At 38.2% G+C, this 23207-nt stretch overlaps 1 protein-coding gene across 1 annotated transcript in view; it reads left to right on the top strand.

The window, feature by feature from the left end:
* Nucleotides 1-23207, top strand: part of LOC114060902 (usherin-like) — a 316442-nt gene that overhangs the window by 261451 nt on the left and 31784 nt on the right. The window contains exon 49 of the mRNA XM_027890772.1: nucleotides 528-882. Coding sequence (XP_027746573.1) covers nucleotides 528-882 — 355 coding nt within the window. The remainder of the gene's footprint in view (nucleotides 1-527; nucleotides 883-23207) is intronic.

Below are 23207 nucleotides of genomic sequence, written 5' to 3'. Positions count from 1 at the left end.
ATGAGGGATCCTGAGGTGAGTACCTCCATAAATAGTTTGATTTTCAGAAATGTTGAAAACTTGCACCCATATTGCAATTCAAGTCATTACTTAGCAACTACATAGATGTTTAAAATTTCACATTCTCATTTATGAAAGTCTCATTTGTGATGTGTTCTATCCTAGAAGGACAATGTGCTATTCTGTTGTTACTCTGGTACTCTGGACTGTGACATCACACTTGTTTGACATGTTTTCTAGTATATTCTTCTAGTTAAAGAAGAATCATTGGTTGCCTCAGAAATCTTGTCTTCACTACTCAGTACCTAACTCAGGTTCAGGGAAATGCTTTTAAGATGCAAAGATAGGTAGGCAGTTCCTTGTGTGTGTGTGTGTAACTTATGGAAATAAGTTTTGTGTTTTTCTGAGGTACAGATTGAACTTGGAACTTCAGGATCTATTACTATGGACTGCCAAAGTTATTTTCAAATTTATTTACTTAATACTTTATTAAAATAAAAAGCCTTTTGCTTTTTATTTAATTCCAGACGTCCTGTGGGCAGTCAAGAAGAGCTGCTTTTGTTCATCTGGACTGAAGGAGCCTTGGAGTTTATTGATGCATCCGATGCCCTACAGCCTTTTACTCTCTATGAATATCGTGCCAGAGCTCAAAATTCTGTGGGGTCAGTGGACAGCTTGTGGGCTTCAACCCAAACTCTGGAGGCTTCCCCATGGGGCATGGGAGCCCCTTGGGCACAAGCAACAAGTGCATACTCAGTGCGGTTGAACTGGACCCAGCCTGTCTCTCCCAATGGTGTGATATCCCTGTATCGAGTGGTCTATCAGGAAAAACGCAGCGACCCGACATTTAGCACCCCAGCTGTTACAGCACTAACTGTAATGGTAAGAACTGGACCACAAAACCAGTTTTAAGATGTTTTTGCTCTGCTTTGTTCTCTGTTGTATTTTAGAATCTCACTTAACACTGGCTAGAAAAGTGGGGTTTCCAATTGCCAGTAGTTTTGTTGGTTTAAATTTTGTGTTTCGCCCAGTGAAGACTGAAACATTTTGCATTAATTCTGGATTTCTGGTAGAGGCAAGTAGATTACTCAAAAGCATGGATGTGTCATGTCTGGAGGAATTATGCACATCTACCTTTGTCAGCCTCACTCTGAAAATACTGTCCTGAGCTTTTTGTCTGACTGTGAAATAGTTTCACAGAATGTGCACAAAGAACAGCAATATCATTCCTCCTTGTATATAATTCTATTTTTTAAATTCAGTTGGAATCATAAAGTGAATGAATTAATTAGTAGTTACATAGTTCGTATATGCGTTTGCATGTTCCCTTCATGATTCATCAGTAATAAAAGCAGATCTACTTTTATTTCCACTACATGTACTTATAGTAGAATGTTACCGTGCACTGCTGATATGGCTTTTCCTTTCCTTTCTTTTCCTGTTTCTTCTCAGTGTGTGAAGGGATAGACTCAGGAAAGAGTAGGCTGTTTTGTGAACTGACTGACAATGTTGTGTAAATCAGTGACAGAAATGGTAATGTTTTGTGCATTTACCACTGCTCCTCTCACTTATATATTACATTCTAGTCTTTCTACAGCAAGACAGCTTACAGGTAGTTGGACTGAACAGCTGTATATTAGGATAGTACTGCTGTACTTGGCTATCATCTGAAAACAAGTTTTAGAAAATGCTTTAGGAGGTTGTAATAAAGTTTGATTTCCTCAGCAGTGCCATCTCAAATTCATAAACCTACAATTTTCCCTAAATTATCTTCATAGCCCATGTTTGTATTGAATAACACTGGAAATCCTCTGAATTCTTAATTATCCCAATTATAAAGTATAGTGACATTCTAGTAGGATCCTAGAGACCCTTCTCTGGAATACCCAATAATAACCTCTACGTAACTTCCTCAGACAGATCTCTACATGAGATGGTGGGAGAACTTTCCAGCTCAGTAATCTTACATACTCGTGTTATCATATGGTTCCAAAGCTGTTTTGTGTCTAGCTTCCTGGAAGTATTAAGTTTATAATACATCTTTTTCTGAAAAAGAAAACAGGTCCTGAACCGAATGATAGGAATATAGACTTTTACCTTCTTGAAGCAGTTGCATTCACATTGCACAGCATGCTAGGCTTTAAAAAGGAGACTGGGATTCTGGAGTTATTGGGCTTCAGTGGCGTTTTGCAACGTAGCTCCCTTAACTTGTTTTAAGAAAAATCATCTCAATCATAATTATGATGATACACCTAAGATTTTAAAACTGGTGAAATGACAAGGCTTCTCCTAATACTCTACTTCAGCATCATGCAATGTGTTGCTGAGCATCAGAATTGACCTGGCCAGTCATGCATTGCAATGTCTTCTAAGCATGCCAACAACAACAGAAAATGTCCAAGATGGTTGTACTGTGGGTAATAAAACCTACCAAAATGGTCTTTTAAATAATGTTGCCACAGTGTGTTTCTTTAACAGCATCAGTTTAAAAGCCTTTTAGATTAACAAGCTATTATTTACTGAATTAGTATTTTCCTGGCTCCAAAATCATTTCTTTTCCCTAAACGTTGTCCTGAATCAAAATAACATTCTGGCAGCATGTGTATAGCTGACTAGCATTGCACCAAAGCTGACTTGCATGGTTTTTCTACTGCTCTTTGTCATGAACCTGTATGGATTATTATTTTTGCTACCCTTTTTTATTTTAAATATTATTCTACCCTTCGGGGAGGAATCTTTCTGCACATCTTATCCATCAGTTGCATTCATTTTAGGCTGTTGGAGCTGCATTAACTCAGTAGAGTTGTTTCTGATTTATACCAAGGACCTGAGATCTGAGTCCTACCTCTTCTGAATATAGCAGAAGAGCTAAAGCTTTGAATCAAAGTTATTGACATAAATTGCAAAGAGTCCTGTTATCAAAGATATCTTCAGGAGGTTAGGTCAATTATCCCAGCAAGCAAAAACCTGGACACCAACTTTCAAAGTTGAACCCCTAAAAATAGAATTTTATCATGAAATTGCACGTGTACCCTTAACTGTGGCTTTGTGAATCAGATACTTTAATTAAAATGTAATTTTATTGAAAGAACTAGCATTCCAATGATTAAACTTCTGCCCCTTTAAAATATAGCTTTCAGGGGTACTAGGCTAAATCATTTAATCTCCTAAAGCATCTCTATTGGAGCTCCCTTGTGGGATATGCCATTAGTCATTCTCTCACACGAGCTTCCATGTTACAAGTAAGACTTAAAGTATTAAATGAGCAATGAGTTCGGTCCTTTATTTAATCTGTTAGACTCCATTCTTATCCCATTAGATTATTCCAGAAAAAAACAAACAAACAAACAAACAAACAAAAAACAACCAGTGCTAGAATCACAGTAGCTGATCCCACCCTCGTGCTTGTCTGCCACAGGACATAAAGCCTGACTGAAACCTAAAGTGGAAATACAATCCTTGTGACACTGCAGGATACAAATTAAGCTTTCAGTATTGTCCCTGCAGACTGTTCTAGTTTGACAGCTTCGTTTCCATCCCTTTCCAGAGCCAAATGAGAAGCATCTTCTGTGTTCTCAAACAATTTGACAGACTTACCCACTCTACCTTCCCAAAATGCAGCTATTCACTCCCCACTTAAGATGCATTAATATGTATTTGAATTAATACATCAAAGGTATGGCTGCCTGGAACCTTTAGCTTATCACTGACTCTTTGAAATTTTACACTGCCTATGGAGGTGAAAATGAGAACTCAATTCTGAGAGCAAGAGCTGCTGCCACTGAAACGAAAGGAGGATCTCCCTGTACCCTTAGAAGCAAGTGACATACAGTGAGCCATTTTGATGCTTCACAGTTAAAGAGCAGTGTCACCCATTTCCTTAGCTTGTTTGGCCAGGAGTGTAGTGACAGATGTTAGGTGACAGCAAGTTAAACTGACATTCTGGTTTATTTGCAGAGCAAAGTCAAGTCAAGACTGGTTACAGCAGTACAAGTGTCTCCCACAATGTCTTTGCAGTTCATTGTAACCCTCTAAAGCAAGAATGATATTTAGTGTCTTATTTGACAGCATTAACAAAAGACAGATGTGTTTGTAGGGAAATGGATTGACAGTAAGTTCTCATTTACAGAAATCTGCATAAAGTGACTAAATTGTCAAAGCAAGCTTCTCGCTCTTGTGAACTTAGGGCTTAAGCTTGTGAACATAGAACCCAGAGCTGATTTCATTATAAAGCCAGTGCCTGCCAAACAGCATCAAAGCATCACAGTTCCTTACCTGTTGTATTCCAAATGTTGCTGTGAGGTAAAACCATGGGTAGGTTTAGACGTTTCTCAGTAGATGTTTTGTGGGGTGTGTAATGCTATTTTTCCCATGACAATTATATCAAGTGTTTGGTTGTTTGTCGTGAGCAGAAGAATTCAAAGCCAAGAAGAAAAGTAAAAAATGTAAGAAGACTATGTAGCTGTTAGAATGTGAGCATGGAGAAGTTCACGATTCCTTGGAGAAGGAAAAGCATACAGAAATGAGGGTTAAAAAGAAAAACTGCCTGCTATGGGCAGTGCCCCCCAATTATTATTATGTAAAATCAAGGTCTCAAGTGTGTTAAATTCACCTCAGAAAAGTGTAGATAAAAGTTCAATGTGCTTGTTACAAGATGCAAGAGATGGATGTAAGTGTGATAGACCTTATTCCCAGGAAATTCTGCACCTGCGCTTACCCAGAAGCAAAGGTCTTCTTAGAGTATATTTTGCAGCGTGAAGCTCTCAGGCCAAGTTTATCATTAAAGGATTTTTTTTGGCATAGCTATGCCAGCTTGGGGTGTAAAAAATTAACACATCTCTTAGCTGTTATCACTGCACCAGCAAAGCCTTTGGTTTGGATGCAGCTATGCTAACAGTTGAGAGCACATGTTGGCTTCCCTTACATTATTTGGGAGATGGTATATAACTACACTGGCCAAGCTCCTCTTGGCAGTATTTCATCTGTGTTAGGGAAATCTGTGTTGCAGAATAGCAATAATAAAGACTTTGGTAAGAGGATGAGGTTTTGGCTTGCATGATTATGTTGTTATAAGCAGACAGCAATTTATATACCAAATTTATAACCTGAGTAAGTATATTAAATACAGGTTATTTGTTGAAAAACTCCATATCAAAAATACTATATCACAAATAATCTAGAGTGGCCGGTACTGCTGTATATACACACCTCCTATGCAGTATTTTACAGATATCTGGAATCATGCCTCTGGAGTTAGTTTCTTTTTATTTGTCACATTTAGAAATACATAATACATTCATGTGTGGTCCCTCATTTCTGCTTCCTCATATAGACCAGTGAACATTTGGCAGCATTAGAAATGAGATACCCCATAGTTATTGACTTCCTACCCCATAGTTATTGACTTCCTTGTACATAATATTATTCACTAATGCAGTGTAAAGGACTGTACACGGCAACTTTCTTATTCTTGTGGCTAAAAACTTCAATTACTTCTTGCATAACTATGCCAGGGAGAGGGACCAGGGAATCTTTTTTATGCATGCCTATTTCAGATGCCCGGGAAATGGACTGCACTCTTAAGAAAACAAGATGAGAGTAAGTGAAGGAATCCCTGCACTTGCCAGAAGCTCAGAAGATGTGCTACTTAGAAAAGAATGAAAGCTGTGAACGGCAGTGGAGGGCAAAAGTTAATTAGGCTACTGTGCTGCTCTTAGTGAGTGGAAAGTAGGCACAACCAGAAACAAGATGGCTGCTCAGCAGTGCCCTAATACAGCCGAAAGATCATCTCCTTAGCTCTGCAAGGGCTTATGGGTTAGGGGGAAATCATACACAGATGACTAATTTTTTTATGGTTCACAGACGATCAAAGTGAAATTCAGCAGCTGTTCAGGACAAGTGACCACTCTAACGGCTGTAATATAACCCGCTAAATAGAGAGGGAATTGCATGAGAGCAAGAGGTTAGCTGTGATTATCGGCAGGTGAGTGCTTTATTGAAGTTGAAAGACCATTAACATTGATGGAGTAATTATTTCAACTTGAAAGTAATTACCTTGATGGGTGATAACTTCTCCAGTGTTCCCAGATTTGATTGGACCAAACAATTGTGAACTCTTGAAGCCTAGAAAAATATTACAACAATACTGCAATGTTTAAATTACTGAAACCACTGTTAGAGTATTTTAATTATGCCTAACAGTGAGAAGATTTTAATGTACAACAACTGGTGACCTCTCATGTATAGAGACATTTGCTTTCTAATTTCAATGAAATGATCCCCACCTACTACGTGTGTGCTGTATGTGATGGCTTTGCAAATGAATCGTTTGATTTAAATGCAGTTTTTAAGATTCAAGGCCTCGTTAGCACAGTTTCAGGAAGGGCTTGTACTGGAATTGCTCTAATTGTTTTATTTGCCAGGAAAGCCCAGTAATATAAAATGCTTTCCGTGTTTTAATCTCTAGAACTGTTAAGCTTACATAGGATGAATACAGAACAAGTGCTCCTTCACACTGAAGGCAGCTTGAAAAAAGTGTGTGAGGCAATCTGTGTCTCACGGATTCTGTTGTTTCCATGCTGCTGCAGAATATGCTGGATTTGGCACTATAGCTCTGTTTAAATAAGCAGTTGGATTGGCACTATGATGCCCCTCCAGAAACTGATTAAGTGCTTCAGTAAGCCCCACCTATCAAGACAGACATGTAGAAATGCCTAATTAGAGCAGAAAGGATGAAATGGATTGTTGCACAACTTTGATGATTTTGAAGTACTGTGGTAATAGAACTGGATGGGAATGGTGAGAGAGAAAGAGAGAGGCTTCATCTTTTCTATTTATACCATCCTTGCTGTAAACAAGCCCACTTCAGTGTCTCCTGGATATTTTCAGCAGCTGCAGAAACATAGCTTTAGATCCTGCTGGAACTCTGCCAAGAATGAAAGAATCCTTGCAAGTTAGGTTGCAGGGTAGCAAGAAAAGGTTTGTCTGGTGCCTGGGAGGTCTTAATATGTTGTCAGGCAGCTGGTGATTTGAATTAGTGAAGTTATAGCAAAGAAGTTTATTTCACTGCATTTTTTCTTGAATGTTTTCTCCCTAATTCAGTGTCCAACATGAAGTTAACATAACTTTGTCTGGCCATAAATTTTTGGACCAGAAGTAAAAACACTGAGAGGGTTATGTCTGACCATGCCTAATCACACATTCCAGATTGACTAGACCAGAGTGCCTGGATCAATAGGTAATTTCTTCTACAAAAAAATTAGTTACCTATTTGGAAATATCTAGTGTATTTTATCCTTGGGCTTCTCCTTGTGCAGGATCCATTTTTCACCCATTATGTAGGTCTTTTTTTGATCAGTGAAACACATGGAGAGTTAGGTCTTTTGAGAGATATTTATAATGTTTGACTTAAGGTATCTAACCTAGTTAAAGTCATGAATGTCCTCTATACACCATGAAACCTCCATAACATCTAAGGCCTGGACATTTTCCATCCTTGGCCTGCAGCTGTTCACACAAGACTGCTTTTGTCTGGTGCACTTGTGTTCCACTATGGGCAAGTGTCAGACAAAGAAGGTGTTTAATTTTACACTGATTAATCAGCTTTCTTAACCCACACAGTGGAATTACACAGTCAGATGGATATAAAAGATGGTACCCTCTGACAGAAAGGTGGTTATGGGCAGCACTCTGGCAATGGTGATCTTTTCAGTTTGTGCATCTGCAGTCATAAGGGAATAAGTGACCACCTGATGAAGGCTAAAGGCTAACTGAGATTGTATAAATGCTCCATATATACTGTTTCTCTGTATGGAGAATGTTTTTATATATGCTTTTTATTTATGTTTTCTGTAACTCTTGCATTGAGACTAAGATCAGACTAACCAGGCACTGTAGGAAAACACCACTGACAGATTGTTTTCTAATTTGTAAAAACAAAATAAAACAGAAACCCCCACAAACCTTCACCTTACTAAGTATAATTTGTTAGGAAGCTATAATATGGGGACATTCTTCCCTTTGTACCCTGTTGTGTGTAACTGCACTAAATCTGCTTTAAAAACAAGGTTTTGGTAAGCTACAGATGCTTTTTCATATATGAGTAGGAAATAAAATGAAGAAAGAGGAGGTAGAAATTTGTTGGGTAATATGTACAGCTGTTTTTCAAATTAGATATCTGTTTAAAAATGCTTAATTGGATTTGACTAGATTTTAATTCACATTTCAGCAACATTCTTAAATGGATGTATCAGGCAACTACAAGATAGCGCTCTTTGTTGGTAAAGTCATAGGGCAGCTTCCTAAAAATCCCCAGAGTCATGCCCAACAGTTACAGAGACAGGAATTCTTCAGCTGATAATTAGAAAGACCACTCCCCAGCCCCCATCCTACCCTCAGCCCCACTTCCCTCCACAGATAAGGTCTTTCATTCAAATTAGTTGAGAAGCATTATGTCATATGCTTATATTTCATAGGGAATTTTAGCAAACAATGGATAGTTTTAATAAACAGAGAATTCTACCTTAAAAAAAAAGGCAGAAAAAGCAAGCCATATGACTCATGGGAATTGATAATATAACATAGAGCCTCATACCACTGGGGACTCCATTTGAATCTAATCCAGGTCTACAGTCACCAAAGTCATTCTCATCAAACAGCCGTGGGGTGTCCTATGCAAGATAAGTTTAGTATTCTCAGCTGACCTCCTGTCCTTTCTCTTTACTGCTCCCTTTTGAATCCATTCCCATCACTCAGCTTCACAGCCTCATTCAAGCTCATCTCCCCTATGCTTGTTGCAGTTTCCCATTTTCTGCCTGCCAAGTGACCTCTCTCTCTCCTCCTTTCAGACTTTACAAAAAGCCTTGGAATGCACATATAGTCTTGCCTATAATCTTGCTCCCTCTTTTTTAGGGAGCAAGACCCTAATATCTGCATGGTGCTAAAACATGGGTTTATCAACAGAAAGCTCTCTGGGAGTGGGAATGGGTGTCCGTCTGTATAACGCTTTTAATTTACAGCATTATATAAATATTATTTTTGAGACTATAATAGCAATTATGGTGAGTAGGGGCCAGATGGCCTCTGTATCAAGAAAGCAGAATGGCAGTGTATTTTTAATGAACATAAATGTTACTTTTTGACAGGAAGGTAATATTAAATTCTATGGTATAGGTACCTGGCAGGTGAGTATGCTTCTGCGTTTTGGTTTTTCTTAAAGTAATTACTAATGTCATGCCTGGATACTTTTGCCCAGTAAAGCCTTATTCTGTGGTGGGGTCTTTGTTGCTGCGCCTTTTTTTTTTTTTTTTTTTTTTTTTTTTTTTTTTTTTTTTTTTTTTTTTTAAGGATGGTTATTGATCTCTTGCTGAGCTGAGATTTCAGTTTTATGCCAGATAGTTTGATTAATGGGTTGGTTTCTGTAAGTGGACTGAATGGGGATAGGAAGCACAAGCCACTCATGCCGCCAACCCTAACTCCGTCAAGACGCATAGCTCATTATGAAACAGTTATCAAGTATACATGAAAAATTAATTGGGCTCAGTTTGATTCTGAAAAGGATTAGCTTTCTACTTGGCGGTCCCCCCAATCTTTCCAGATGTTGCACGCTAGCCCCTCGAGAAGCAGCGAAGGGAGATGTATTAATACATTGTATTGATTAGATCAAGACCCCTGACAGTTATTTGTAGAGATACCATCTGGCTGCTGTTCGAATTCCTTCACCAAAAACAGGACGTGACATGTTATTAATCTCAACTCTCTAAGTATAGACAGTTGCCTTTTCTGCTAAACCGCATTTTACCATTCCGTAGGAGATGGAGGCAGACCTGAAGGGTGCTGAAATTAAGGTTATTACACAAATTGAGCCATATGGTCCAAATATTTCAGCAAGAAAATTGCCAGGCAATAAAAATTGCTCCTGCCTTCCTAATGGTGTAAATTACAGTTTAACCATGGCTCTAATGATGTCCTTCTGCCGCGCTTAACTACTGTTACATGAAGGACATTGTTTTAAAAATATAAAAAACAAGTAAATGCCAGCAGCGTGTTTTACAATCTGTTAGTGTGTCATTAAGAACACTGTCAGAATTACATAAACATAATGGCAGGCAACCTAGCATACAAAAGAACAAGTATGGAAATAGAAAGTGTCTTGAAAACTCCTTTAGCTCTGTAATGTCAAGAGCCCTTTCCCTTCTGGAACTTTTCCAGTATGAGAAAACGTGGCTGCTTGTTTATTCCAGTTGTCACACAGGCTCTGATGGAGATTTAAAAACAGAAAAAAAAAACCTGAATATTCTGATGCATTTTGAACAGGTGACAATGGAGGGGTATAAATTTACTATCGCATTATACTGTAGCTGTATATAAAGTTAACTGGGTATGAAAAAGAAATTCTAAGTGTGACTCTCTTTTCAAAGTGCAGCATTCTTTGTATTCTTTTGGATCATAGTAGGACTTTCTGGTTTTCGGACTTTTGGGAGAATTGCAGAGTATTAAAATAGTATCAAAGCTCAAAACCTCAGTAAAATTTTAGTAACAGAGTTAAAAAATCCTAAAAAAATTGTTTATTGAAAGTAGCTATGAGTTATTTGTTATGAAAACCAAAATGAAAGTAGTTATCCAGTCAGCAGGTGCATTACTGACTGATTCTGATGATTCATTATACATTGTGGAAATTAAATGGTAATTAAATAAAGTGAATAATTAGCCAATGAGATTTCATTTCAAAAACAGTCATCCAGCTATTAAGTTTGCAAAGGGAAGCCTCTGAGATGACCATACAAATAGGAAAAATCATGGAAGTTTATAAAAAATGCTTCTCAGAGTATTGAGTCTGACCACTTCTACTTTAAAACACGTGCAGATTTTGATAGTTCATAAATGCCAACCCTTTTGGTAAAATAACTTAGCGTGACCGTGTTCCCAGCTTAGGATCTGGCTGACTGGGTGCACTGCACTGGCTCAGGGGATGTGCACTTGGAGCGTTCCGTACAAGCTTTGTAGAAGTGGCTGCTGGAATCCAAGGAGTCCTGAGCCCCACCACTGCCACCCCTCCCTCCCTCTGGCCACATTGCTCTGGGTCTGCTGTGCAGGTGGAGCTGCTGCTTCCCCTCCCATGCCCCTTTGAAGTCAGAAAGTTCCACACCTTTGCAAGGGCACCCAGTTCCTGCTGGATCTTCCCATGCATTGAAATGTGTTTTGACAACGCTGAAAGCACAGCTGAGCAGTGTCGAACAGACAGAGGGAAGGGAGATTGCGAGTTAGCTGTCTGGGTTGGATGGTTGGTGAATGAGCTGACAGGCAGCTCATGTATTTGTCTTCAGACCTAGCACAGTTTCTGAATTGTGTGAAGGTCTCATTTTTGTGTGGAGCGGGGAAAAGATGACAGGGGACTTTTGACAAATTTAAATTGAGCTCAAACCAGACAGTTAATCAGATTCAATAAAGTTCACAACAGTCTTTCTATTTGTCCTTCCTGCTTCTCGGTACCAGTACAATCACAAATGAAAACATCAAAACATAAGTAATCTGCGGTTGGTTGGTCAGTTTGTTTCCAAAAAAAACGGAAGGCAGGAAATAGTAGACCCTTGTTGGGGTGGTAGTCTGAGAACTTCCTATTTACAATGTGTGGGAGTAGTTTACATATATACATATAACCTGTATTAGGAGGAAACAAAGTCCAATTTATGAGTTTATCCCTTCATAAACTACAAGCATTTCTCTCAGCACCTTGAACTTTTTATCTGACCAAAGTCAAAGAAATGCATGACAAATGAGATCTGGAGCATCCAAGTGTATTGTACTCTCCTCACAAGCACCCCTAATGGATGAATTTTATTATTTTACTGCAAGAACTTTATTGTATTTTTAAGTCTGTTTCCTTAGCATTCATTCAAGAAAATCTCTTCAGTCTTTAAAGAAAGAGTTACAGATGTCCCTCCATCAGCATCTGACAGGCCAGAAGATTTGGAGAGGATATGCTCATTAAACTGCTTATGAATGCCAAGAAAAACTACAAGCATGGAGAGAAGTTTTCTACCCATGAAGTGGAGGGCTTACTGCAAGAACCCCTGCCAAAGCTGCTACTAGATTCAGAGAAGTGTTTCTCATCTTACTAGGATGTTTGATATTAGGATATCAAATATTATCTGTTACCTCTGGCACCTTCAGGCTGCTTTACTCCCACCACCAAAACTTTGGAAACTGTTTCTTCCTCCCTTCTTTTTCCTTCACGAGCCTTCGTTTCTAGGAGCACATTTAGAGACCATGAGGAGTGATATAGGAAGCAGGAACTCCCATCCTGAGGGTCTAGTAGAAAATGACTTCTGTGTTTTTCAGATTTTTGTTGGGAACTTGTTATTATTTCCAGATATTCTGAAGGTCCTGCAGTGCTTACAACTGGCAGGACACTGCTTCAGTCAGGTAATGTCCTTTAAAGGTCTTGTATTATTGAGGCTGTGTAGTTATGCAGGCAAAGCCTTAGGAGACAAAAAAATCACTTAGATGTTCACTTAAGGCAACCTATGGGTGGTGCAAAAGCAGCAGCTGGACCTGCAGCACAATATCCTCAAGCTCTTTGACTTTACAACTGTGTGTGTCTTTTTTTGACCTAATCTATGGCTGCTCCACCTTCCTTCTTTATGTGGCACATATATCTTCTAAACAGTTCTGTGCCACACCACCCTAAGATAGAGATGATATTACTGTTGGGATTTGGTCCATCTCAGTGAGACCCCTGTAGTGTGTGTTGTCTGTGTGCCAAAAGGACTCTGAGGAGTAGTATATTCACAACAGGAAGATGTTCAGAGGTCCCAATATCTAGTTAACCTATCAGGCCATATTGCAAGGCATGACTTATTTTGGTTCTGAATTTTGCTCCAAGTCTTTTCCTGCAGTTTTAAATGAATCAATTATTTTTTTTCCCATCCAGAGTAAAGTTCCCAGTCTGAGACAAATAATCCATGCAGTGTGGAGATGCTACTCTGGTGGCTGCAAAATAATGGCACCAAGTCCACAATTGTCCCACAAAATCCGAATTGCAAATGCAGATTTAATATGGCAAGAGAGTGAGGGAAGTGGACTCCTTGCAGTGATAAATTTTCTATATTTTTCCTGTAAAGAAAACTTTACTCTGCACAAACAAAATGAATGAAACTTTGCAGAGCTCTTATATTTCAACAGGCTTTAAAAAAGAATTAATGAGAAGTCTGAAGACATCTTCTCCCAGATGAAGTATTATCCTTGTCATTATGGTATAATAAAATTATTTTTTATTGTTTTCTCTTCAGGGGTTCAAGACAGATGATAATTTAGATTTTCTCTAATGCTAGTCTATGCTAGAAATGCTAGACCCATGATGTACCAATAGATCATGAGATTTATACTATAGTTGTAGCTTAAGACAGTGACATATTTAAGTGTTGTGCTTAATATTACTGGAAAGTCCTGGCCTAAAAAGACTGAATAGACACCCTGAGAGCAAATGGGAAAGAAAGCATCGTCTTTTCTACCAGGTAACAAAATAGTTTGAGCTCTAGTTGTCCTGATGTCAAATATAGTACTGCCTTTGAGGACAAATAGAGTTGAGAACATGTGGCTTTCAAAATAGAACATGTCCAAGACAAAAATTTGCAACAGCTCTTCATCATACCGCATTTTTTTCTCTTCCTGGTCCTGCATAGAAGCATCACAACACCCTGAATTGCTTTGTTAAAAAAAAAAAACTGTATTGACATTTGGTTTGAGGGTGTTAATGAAAATTTTAAGCCACACTGATTTGAGTAACATCATCTCAGGCTGAAGATCATCTCCAACATGTTCACCTGTGCATGGAAATTAGGAGTCAAGGATGTTTGCTTTAGTATTAACTAAACAGATACTTGCTTCAGATTAGCTAAGGCAAATCCCTGTTCTGGTTGGGTGCCATCTGCATTCACCATGTACTTTTGGTCTTCTGCTTGTGAAGACCCTAATCCAGAATCCTTGAAAAATCAAGAGGAATCTTACATTGATTTTGAAGTGTTTTGAAATCGCTGCAGTTAAACTTCTGAAGCTATGAATTGTTTTTCTCTTTCACCTTAAGAAAAAATAAAAAGCTGACCTGTGTGGTCTGTTGCTGTGTGGTGGTTGAAAATATTGTCACTGACTTTATTGCTCTTTAAGTGAATTTAAGGAAAAAGCACAGGCCTGAATTCTAAAATCTTACCTTAGATGGCAAGTGTAGACTAGTGTAATCTGTCTTGAGAAAGAGTGAGATTTCTCTGACAGGCTATTTAAAACAGAGATTAGGCATAAAAAAATCTGACTTTCCCTTTGGAGGGACCTCTTACCCTCAGTGCAGAGAGTAACTGAAGGCACTAGCTACACAAGATTTGTGTCAGTCAGAATGTAGGAGAACACTGTGACTGTTTCCCATAGTGCCTATCTTCATATTCGAGCACTTGACTACATTTACAAGCCTGTCCCAAAATGACTAAATTGTACTAATTTCTCTTTGGATTGCTCATTTATAATATGCGTACATGCAGCTAATCAATAGATGAGACAGTGAAACTAGTGGATTTACAACTTAATATGCTGGAGTCAATAATGTGCTGTAAAGACATTTTCAGTTCAGAAATCAGCACAATTTGTTCTGTACTAAGCTTATGTGATCTATTTTAATTCCCTAAGTAACTTAAATATCCAAGGAAAATACATAATCTGAACTAAACCTGTTATGCTTTGGTTTTCAGGTAATATTTCAGAGTTTACGTATTTCATCTCTTCTCTAACTACTGCACCTTGCTGGTGCCATAAGCAGCTGAGACTTTTATTTTTTGGCAGGATCTTTGCTCTGAGAAGCCCAACCCACACTGGGAGGGGCTAATGAATGTGTGACCTTATGAAAAGGCATGACTAAAGACTCTCTTTTATTTATGCATTAACGTTTCTAAGTGAAGCTGGCTAGCTGCTTTCTTGTTCACACTGCAGCAGATATAGCTGTCTGCTTCTCTGTGTATGTATATGAATTTAGTGTTCATCTGACAGCACAGAAAATGGGAATGGGCAGTCTGCAAACACAGCTTCATGTACTGTGCCAAGGTGAGTTTCTTCCCAATGGTGAATGCTAAGAAGCTTAAATATGTAGCTTTGTGATCCTAGGAGGATCTGGATGCTCATCCATCTGCGTTCACTTGGGTTTGCTTGGTTTCAAGACATTAAACCTGAAAGCAGCTTCTCTCCCAGCAACTCCACCAAATGCTATTGCCTCTCTTTCTCCTTGTTTTTTTCCAAGCCTTTTCTCAGTGTGGAGTTGATTCTCATTGTGGAGTTTTCTCAGTGTGGAGTTGATTCCAAGCTATGGCAAGACATAGCTGCTAAAGGACAGAACAATATATAACTTATTCTCTATTGGACCTCAATATTTTCATCAACAGTGCAATTCATAGTAGCTGCAATGGGAAAACAAGATTTTTGTTCCTTTTATCATCATGTGACACAGGGGCTTTGCAGGCCACTCGTTGAGACTTTCCACTAGCTTGTACAGTCAGAAGGGGCAGAGAACTGTAGCAGTCTCCTACTCCGAATGTGGGGGAACATCCCATTAAGTTCTGGAAGGAAGGTGTCAGATCTCTGCTCAGCCTGTCACTATTTTCATGGAAGGCTGTGCTTTGCTGAGGAATATGTCCCCAAACTGTACACCTAAACATATGTCTGATCAATATTCCCTGCTAATAGTCAGGAAACAGGCTAAACTTCCCTCCAGCTACAGAAAAAAGAAAAGGCATCCCTCCCTGCGTGAGCAGTTACATGCTTCTGGCCTTCTGCTAACAGTGCCTGCTCTGTACAAAAAGGTGTGGAGCAAATCCCTTTTTCCTGGCATGGATTGGCGTAATTGGACTGCACCTTTCCCAAACAGCTACCTGCATCTTTTCTTTACTTTCAGCCAGTCTCTGCTTGGAAAGCAGGTATCTTCATGTAGGAAGTGTAAAGTGTTGAGGGAAGCAATAGAAAACCTGGTGTAGAAAAAGCCTTTTGAGAGACAAAGGCTTGTACTTTTTGGCCCATCATTTCTTCAAATACCCGGTTCATTTTAAAGGTGACATTTTAAGTTCAGCCACATACTAGGATTAAACTTTGGCCTTTATAATGTAGCTCCAAGTAAATTGTTTATGCTTACCTTTGAATGTCTCTCAGAAGTGATTACATACATAGCAGGCAAAGTTTGAATGAAAAGCTAGGACTGTTCAGTACAGAGCAAAGAAAAAGGAATAAAACAGTAAGAAGGAAAAACCTTTTAGTCTCCTTTAAAATGTTGCTTTTATTTTCCATTGTGTTGGCAGAAAGCAGGGATTTAAAGCTGTGAATTGCCTGGAGGCTGTGCTATCTTCTTCTACTTAGCAGCAGTTAGAACTGCTCTTTTTTTGCATGTGTTGGGTGAGAGAGACAAGGACTCAGAATGATTGAGAAAAGGGAATAAACTAAGCTTGCATTTAACAATAATATGACACGTCTATTGTAAGTGTGTAAAATGGGATCTAAAACAATAACTATAGTTTCCTGAAGCTGTATACAGTAACACAAGGGGATATCCTGAGACTTAATTAATTAATGTTTGTAACATGATGTGAGATTCTATGATGAAAAGTCATATATAACTGCAAAGTCTTAATTTTATGGACCACATCTGACATTCAGTGGTGTTTTCAAGGAAACTGATGTGGGAGTTCACCTGTAATCTGTGTTAAGATTTAGATTGTCCTTGTACAAGTCTCCTAAAAGATTTTCTTGAAACTGCCTTTATTCTTTTTACATTTTTCCTTCTTCATTACGGCTGTTGAGCTGTGCAAAGGCAAAAATTGAAAATAATTGCTTTTATAGGGGACCAAGGGGTCTTTCTGTTTTCCATTTACCAAAACCACAGCTAAACTCTCTTTTTTCAAATTTTACAGAACATAAGAATTTTCAGACACTGTGCCCAGGTCATTTTAAGATCAGATGGGAGAAGTTTTACAGTGTTCTGAGTCACTTTTCTTCACAATATCATACATGATGTAATTTGAAGGGAGATGAAGAAGGTGTCTTATGGCACAGATACTTGAATTCACAAATGTAATAGAGGGGCAATGTGAATTCTTGAAAACAAAACTTCAATTGAAACCAAAAACCAAAACATTGGATAATGACAAGGGCAACAAAGCAAAACTGAGTGCCATAAGATACCTTGAACTGAGAAGTTCAGGGACATATAAATTATCAAATTTTATGAATAACAAAAACATTCACAGTTTTATTACACTGGTTTATAAAACTCCTGCCACTCTGGACATTACTGGAGAAAAAAAAAAATATTTGAGACTAAGAAGATGTGGCAGTCCAGATTTTTTTTGTTCTCACGAAAGCATCTAACTTGATTTCTGGCCATCAGCCAAAATATCAAATGGAAAATACGGTTTATGGCATTAGGAAAAAAATATAACATTAACCCCCTAATGCTCCATATTAAGGATGAACCCCCTACCATTGGCAGGTTGGAGCCCTTAGGCTCTAGCTGCTGTTTTACAGCAGCAGTGTTTTTGCTTTCTTTTGCCATGCCTACAAACACCATAGAATAAATCCATGAGAGACACTCCACTCCTAGATGTTGAGGAATAGTAGATGGAAAGTTGTTGCTCAACAGGAGCACTACATGTGGTACTTAAGTTAAACATATTCTTGGAGTTCAGATGTACAAGTGCACCAGTTGTAACAAAGAGATACAAACCCCAACCAGACTTAATGTGCTTGACATTCCTAGCATTCTACCTTCCCTGAAGATGTTTCTATGCCAGATTACAAAGCTCCACCTGAAAGACGCTTCATTCAGGCTCAGCACATTGCAAGTTCTGCACTACCTTGATGAGATTATGCAGATTCTGCATTACATGGTGTGTGCATTTGGAATGTCACAAAAACCTCCCAGCTCAATTCTGTTGGGTTTGACAATCCTTTAATACCATGCTAGATTTTATACACCATGAAGTCTTTGCTGATGTAGCTGCTCTGTCCTCTCTCACTCCCACCACTCTTCACAAAGTATGCCCCACTCAGCTAAAGATATGTGCACTTTTCTAAGGGTGACACATAAGTGTTTTTCAGTGTGATTTATTTTATGGTATGCTTTATTGTTTCTCAAATAGTACTAAGTTTTTGCTGCAGATTCTGCCTGTTGTATTTTGAAGAGAAACTTAGCCTAGTTGTTTATATCCAAAATGAATATTGAAAGCAAAAAGTATAATTCAGGTTACTTGGGGATGTCAGATTTGAACTGACTAAATGCAAAGTTTGTGGGCAACAGTCCCATCGCTATCTAGTTTACGGAATGAGCTGCTTCATCCCTTCTGCCTCACTTTCTCATTGTGAAGAATAGAAAACTTGTTTAAAGTGAAAAAATATGGGGAAAAATAAAACAAATCAGGTGGAGATCTATGGTTTATTATACAGCTGATCTTGTGAGTATTGTTAGAGATAAAATATTAATGTTAGGAAAACATGTTGACATCGTCCTCTAGATGGTGTCTATAGTGGAATGTCATGTCATTGATATTTTGGTTTATTTGATTTATTTAGTCATACAGAAAAAAATTCTTTTTTTGGATTTCAGTATTTCTTGGTAGAAATTAGACAAATACAGATGCAAATGTGTTTTTGAGAAGGTGGTATGCAGTGACGTTTGATGAATTTTAAACAAATAATTGTGAAAGAAAATAGAAGAGAGAAGATGAAAAAGAAAAGAAAAAGGAAAAGAAAAAAATAAGGAAGGAAAAGAAAGAAGAAAAGAAAAAAGAAAAGAAAAGAAAAGAAAAGAAAAGAAAAGAAAAGAAAAGAAAAGAAAAGAAAAGAAAAGAAAAGAAAAGAAAAGAAAAGAAAAGAAAAGAAAAGAAAACTAATTAAATAGCAATTGACGTTTCCCAAAGTGGTTTCTTTAAGGTTTTACCAGCAAAAGTGCAACGTCGTTGCTGTTTAAAAGTGTACTGCTACCCAAAGGCCAACTTTGTTTTATTTGATTTCATTTAATGTGCAATGCATCCTGCTTTTCTTTGTGGTGCTTCACTTTCAAGTCAAAGCTGGGGATTCAGATGCCTGGTGAGACTGCAGCAGGTCCCAGGTGTGCCAGGAAGGAAAACTGTCTACTGTGAAAATAGGCAGCAACTCCATGAGACAGATTCAGCTACGTGCAATTCACAGTTCTTTACATGCTCTGCCAGGAAGGAGGAAAATGAATTGCGATGTAGTGCTTCTGTAACAGGTATTAATTGTTGTTTGCAGAATATTTTGAACTTAAATTACTGCTGTTTTTAAAGGTTTTTCCCTAGTATAGTCCACAAGCCCACATGTGACTATTCACATAGGAAATTATTCAGTTATGTGCTAAGTGAAACAGGGTGTGCAAATTAGGGTTTTTATTTAAAAAAGCTGATGACATAGTACTGTTAGGAAAGGACAAGAACATGGAGTCACTGAGAAAAATTGTGTTCTCTGGTGTTGATGGCAAAACTACTATTTTTATTAAAAATAAATTGCAGGAACGTTCTTGAAGTTGAAAAAAAAGAAAGCCTTGTGTTCTTAAAGTTGAAAAAAGAAAACCTTATGTTTCTCAAGGAAACAGTATTTTATGATCATGTAATCAAAGCTTATGTTTCAATAAGAAGCCATTTCATGTGCTTTACCTTGTGGGCTGAATCTATTCTAATGCATTTTAAAAATAAATTTTCTTAAATTTATGTGTAAAAAAGCAAACTCAAATTTAATGAATTTCTGAATGTCATTTCCTAGCCACTGTAGAAGAAAAGACTGCATCAATCCACATTGGGGCTGGGAAAGGAAGTGTCCTTTCATCTCAACCAAAGACAATTTGGACAAATATTCCCTGGGCAAAAATGTTTAAAAATTATTTCAGGTTTAATAAGGAAATACCTGGTTTTACAAACTTAAAAATTTAATTTAAATATTTATCTAGTTCTCTTTTATAATTTCTTTGGGTTTTTTATTTACCACAAAAATTATCACCAGTGTGGTACATTTTCCTACTATTGAAAGCCTGTTGAGTCATATGAAATAATAAAGTAATTCTTTAAAACTAGAAAAGGAGTTGAAAGGCAATTTCAAAATTCTAAAATGAAATGCAAAGTTCTTAAAATGTAAAATTTTAAGAATTAAGTTCTTAAAATGTAAAATTTTAATAGTGAAATTTACAAAAAAAAATGAATGAAAAAATTTAATTTTTTTTTAAATACAATTGTGAGGAAAATAAATAGTGCAACATCAATATCTGGTAAAAATTAAAATTTTGGTTACCTGTAGGCAAGATAATTTGTGAGAAAATGAATAACATGTTGGTTTCTATTTGACTAACCTTTGAGATTTTTCATTACTACCATGGGAATAATTTGTATTCCAGTCTACACTGCTACAGGAAGAGAGTCATAGATTACTTGTGTATCCATAAGTTATATCCTTGTGAATCTGAGCATAAGGCTTTAGGAATAGAGTAGATTTTTTAAATGGAAAAGACACAGTGTGCATGATATAAGCCTGAGAAGGAAGGCAACCCAAAGGACAATTTAGTGTTTGCATATGAATATAAACTCAGTGCAATGTGAAGTGAAGGGGCTAAGAAATGGTCTGGAAAATGAGAATGAACATCAGAGTCAAGGCAGAAGTGTTCCCAGTACTTTACAGAAAATGGCAAAGAATCTGGATTAGACAGGGAACTGGATAAGAGGATAACAGCAAATGTGAGGATACAGTTAATACCTTAATGGAATTCTAAGCATTCCCTCTCACTTCTCTCACTTGTGGAGGAATCTGTTTAACTTCCTTCATGGAGAATTTGAAAATTGGCATCAGAGTATAGTCAGATTGCCATTCTGACCATCACAGAACCATAGCTTTCTTCTCCCTTGTCCAGGGAGAGTTCACCATCTCTGCTTCTGTAGACAAGGGAGTGTTATACAGAATGACCTCGCACTGTTTATGTCTGTGAGTTATGCAAGGAGTGGTTTGGATCACTGTACCACTACTGCAATTAGCAGCATGGTAGTGTCTGATGCCACTGGGTTTAGCTAGGGACTTGCAGAAAGAATAAGCTAGCTTTTTAATCAAATATTGTAGATACCTGCCAAATGGAGATTACAGTACAAAGGGTAGATAGGGAGAAGAAACCTGAGCCTAACCTTAACATGACTGGTGGCAACTTGCTGAGCTTTGATGATTACCCCTGAAGAAAGGACAGATACTCAAACTGCCTATTGGGCAGCTCTTCAGTGGTCCAGAGATCTTCTGATGAATCTGTCACATTTTGAACTCATGCCCTGAGACCTAGGCAGCTAGGTCTGCCTTGAAAGAAGAGGAAAAGCCCAGAGTGACACCACTGGAAAGTGCTGCTTCACCAGATCGATAGATTCAAAGATGACTAGGTTGTGTAGTTGTATGCAGTTTAAACATTTGTGCAGGGAGTCCACCCGTGCAAAGTATTATTGACAGCTACAGATCAATGCTAATTTTTGATCATTTTCAACCTACAAAGACCTCTTGACCCTGTTGCCACCTTAGGGGCACTTCAAGTAGTCAAAAGCAATCACAGTAGGCAGTGTGAAATCATCAGGCTCTTGAAGGCTGCACAGGCTTGGCCGTGCCTGGGAGGAGGACCAAGAGGTAGCAAGGAAGGCAGGCACCTTGCATTATGGATGCCACTGCCTTTGAACGGCATGAAAGACTATGCTAATTTGTTTCCAGACTTTAAGTGACTTCTGTGCTCATGAATTAAAAAATAAACAAACAAAAAAGGCAATCTGAAGCAAATCTTGATGGATACATTATTCATGATTCATGTTCTCTCGTTTTATGTTTTCAAAAATATGTTAAAACAAGGTTTTATTTTAAATAACTTTTATCTTAATTTACAGTTAGAAGAGTGGAATTGCTCTTAACAGCTTGTGCTGGCACTGGCAGTGTGTGAAGCATTTTACACAGCAAGACCAAAGGTGGGGTCCTGCCTGGAGTAGCGGTAGTGCTGCCAGAACTGTTCCAGGGAGGGAGACCAGGCTACCATAAGCAAGGGCCATGTCAAGGGCTCTGAAATACAAGGCGGTATCAAGTCGCAGTGTCTTGTCACAGCCCGTCTTGGGTGTCCATTCCTGTAGTGTTTACATGGAAAGACTGGGCCATATAGGAGGGATACACATTTAAATGTTTGCTGAGGTATTCTTAATTTAATGACTGATGGAGTGAGAATGCTTTGCAATAGGAGAAAGAGAAAGGAGGACATTATAGTCCATTGAATTTCATGGTCAGTCAGTCTATGAATATCTTAGTGTTTGCATTAAAATGTTACTTTGTTGGTTTGCTTTCAATAATGAATGAAATCTGGACTGTTAGCATGTGTAAACCTGGGATATATGAGTTTATGGCTATGCAGAGGAAGACTGGGAGAATATCCAAGGCAATGATTTTGTTCCTGCACCTGTTTAAGGCTGCATCGTCTGCGGAAGCCAGAGTTACAGTGCTAACCCTTGCAAGGTGTATTTTGCAATTTATATTTGACCATTCCAGCAGGACAGTATTTCTAGGCTGAAAATGTCATGGGAGGACATAAAGTGATTCTTAAAATGAATCACCGAGTCTGCCATCCACCCTCTTTTCAGCATCAGCCTTTGAGCTGAGCAAATTCACAACTGGCAATGGCAGGAGTGCAGGGGGAGAAAGCAGGGCTCTGTACTCTGGGAGTACATCCCCTGAGCTTACTTCAAAACCAAACAAAACAAAAATACATGTAAACCGTTTGCTCTTCAAGAAGTATCTGTAGGAGCCAGGGATAAAAGTCATCCTTGGAAGGAATGGTTTAGCAGTCTCCAGAGAACATGATGAACTGCAGGCAAGGAAATCCCTCCATCCTTGTTTCATTTCAGACTGTAGTGAGGACTGTAAATAATTAAATCTTGCAGTTTAGTGGAAAATGGTAGAGGGTGATGAAAAATATGCCAGTTTTCTGTTTAAAAATGGAAACCTAGTGTTTTGTAGCATTGCTGTCACACAAAAACACCCTGATGATGCAGCTCATTAGAAAACAGAGCCATTGCCTTTTGTCTGATGTTTGTAATAATGTGTTTGTACCTTCAGAGAGCCTCTGTGTAGCGGTTCAGGAGCAGTAATTTAATGTTGTGTGCTCCTTTCCTCCCATCCCC

The sequence above is a fragment of the Empidonax traillii genome, unplaced genomic scaffold, assembly GCF_003031625.1.
Source record: "Empidonax traillii isolate 1590-97213 ecotype Southwest subspecies unplaced genomic scaffold, ASM303162v1 scaffold296:size1881848, whole genome shotgun sequence".
NCBI classification, from domain to species: Eukaryota; Metazoa; Chordata; class Aves; order Passeriformes; family Tyrannidae; genus Empidonax; species Empidonax traillii.
The sequence above is the reverse complement of the archived record's forward strand: the minus strand, read 5'-3'. Positions and strand labels throughout refer to the sequence as shown.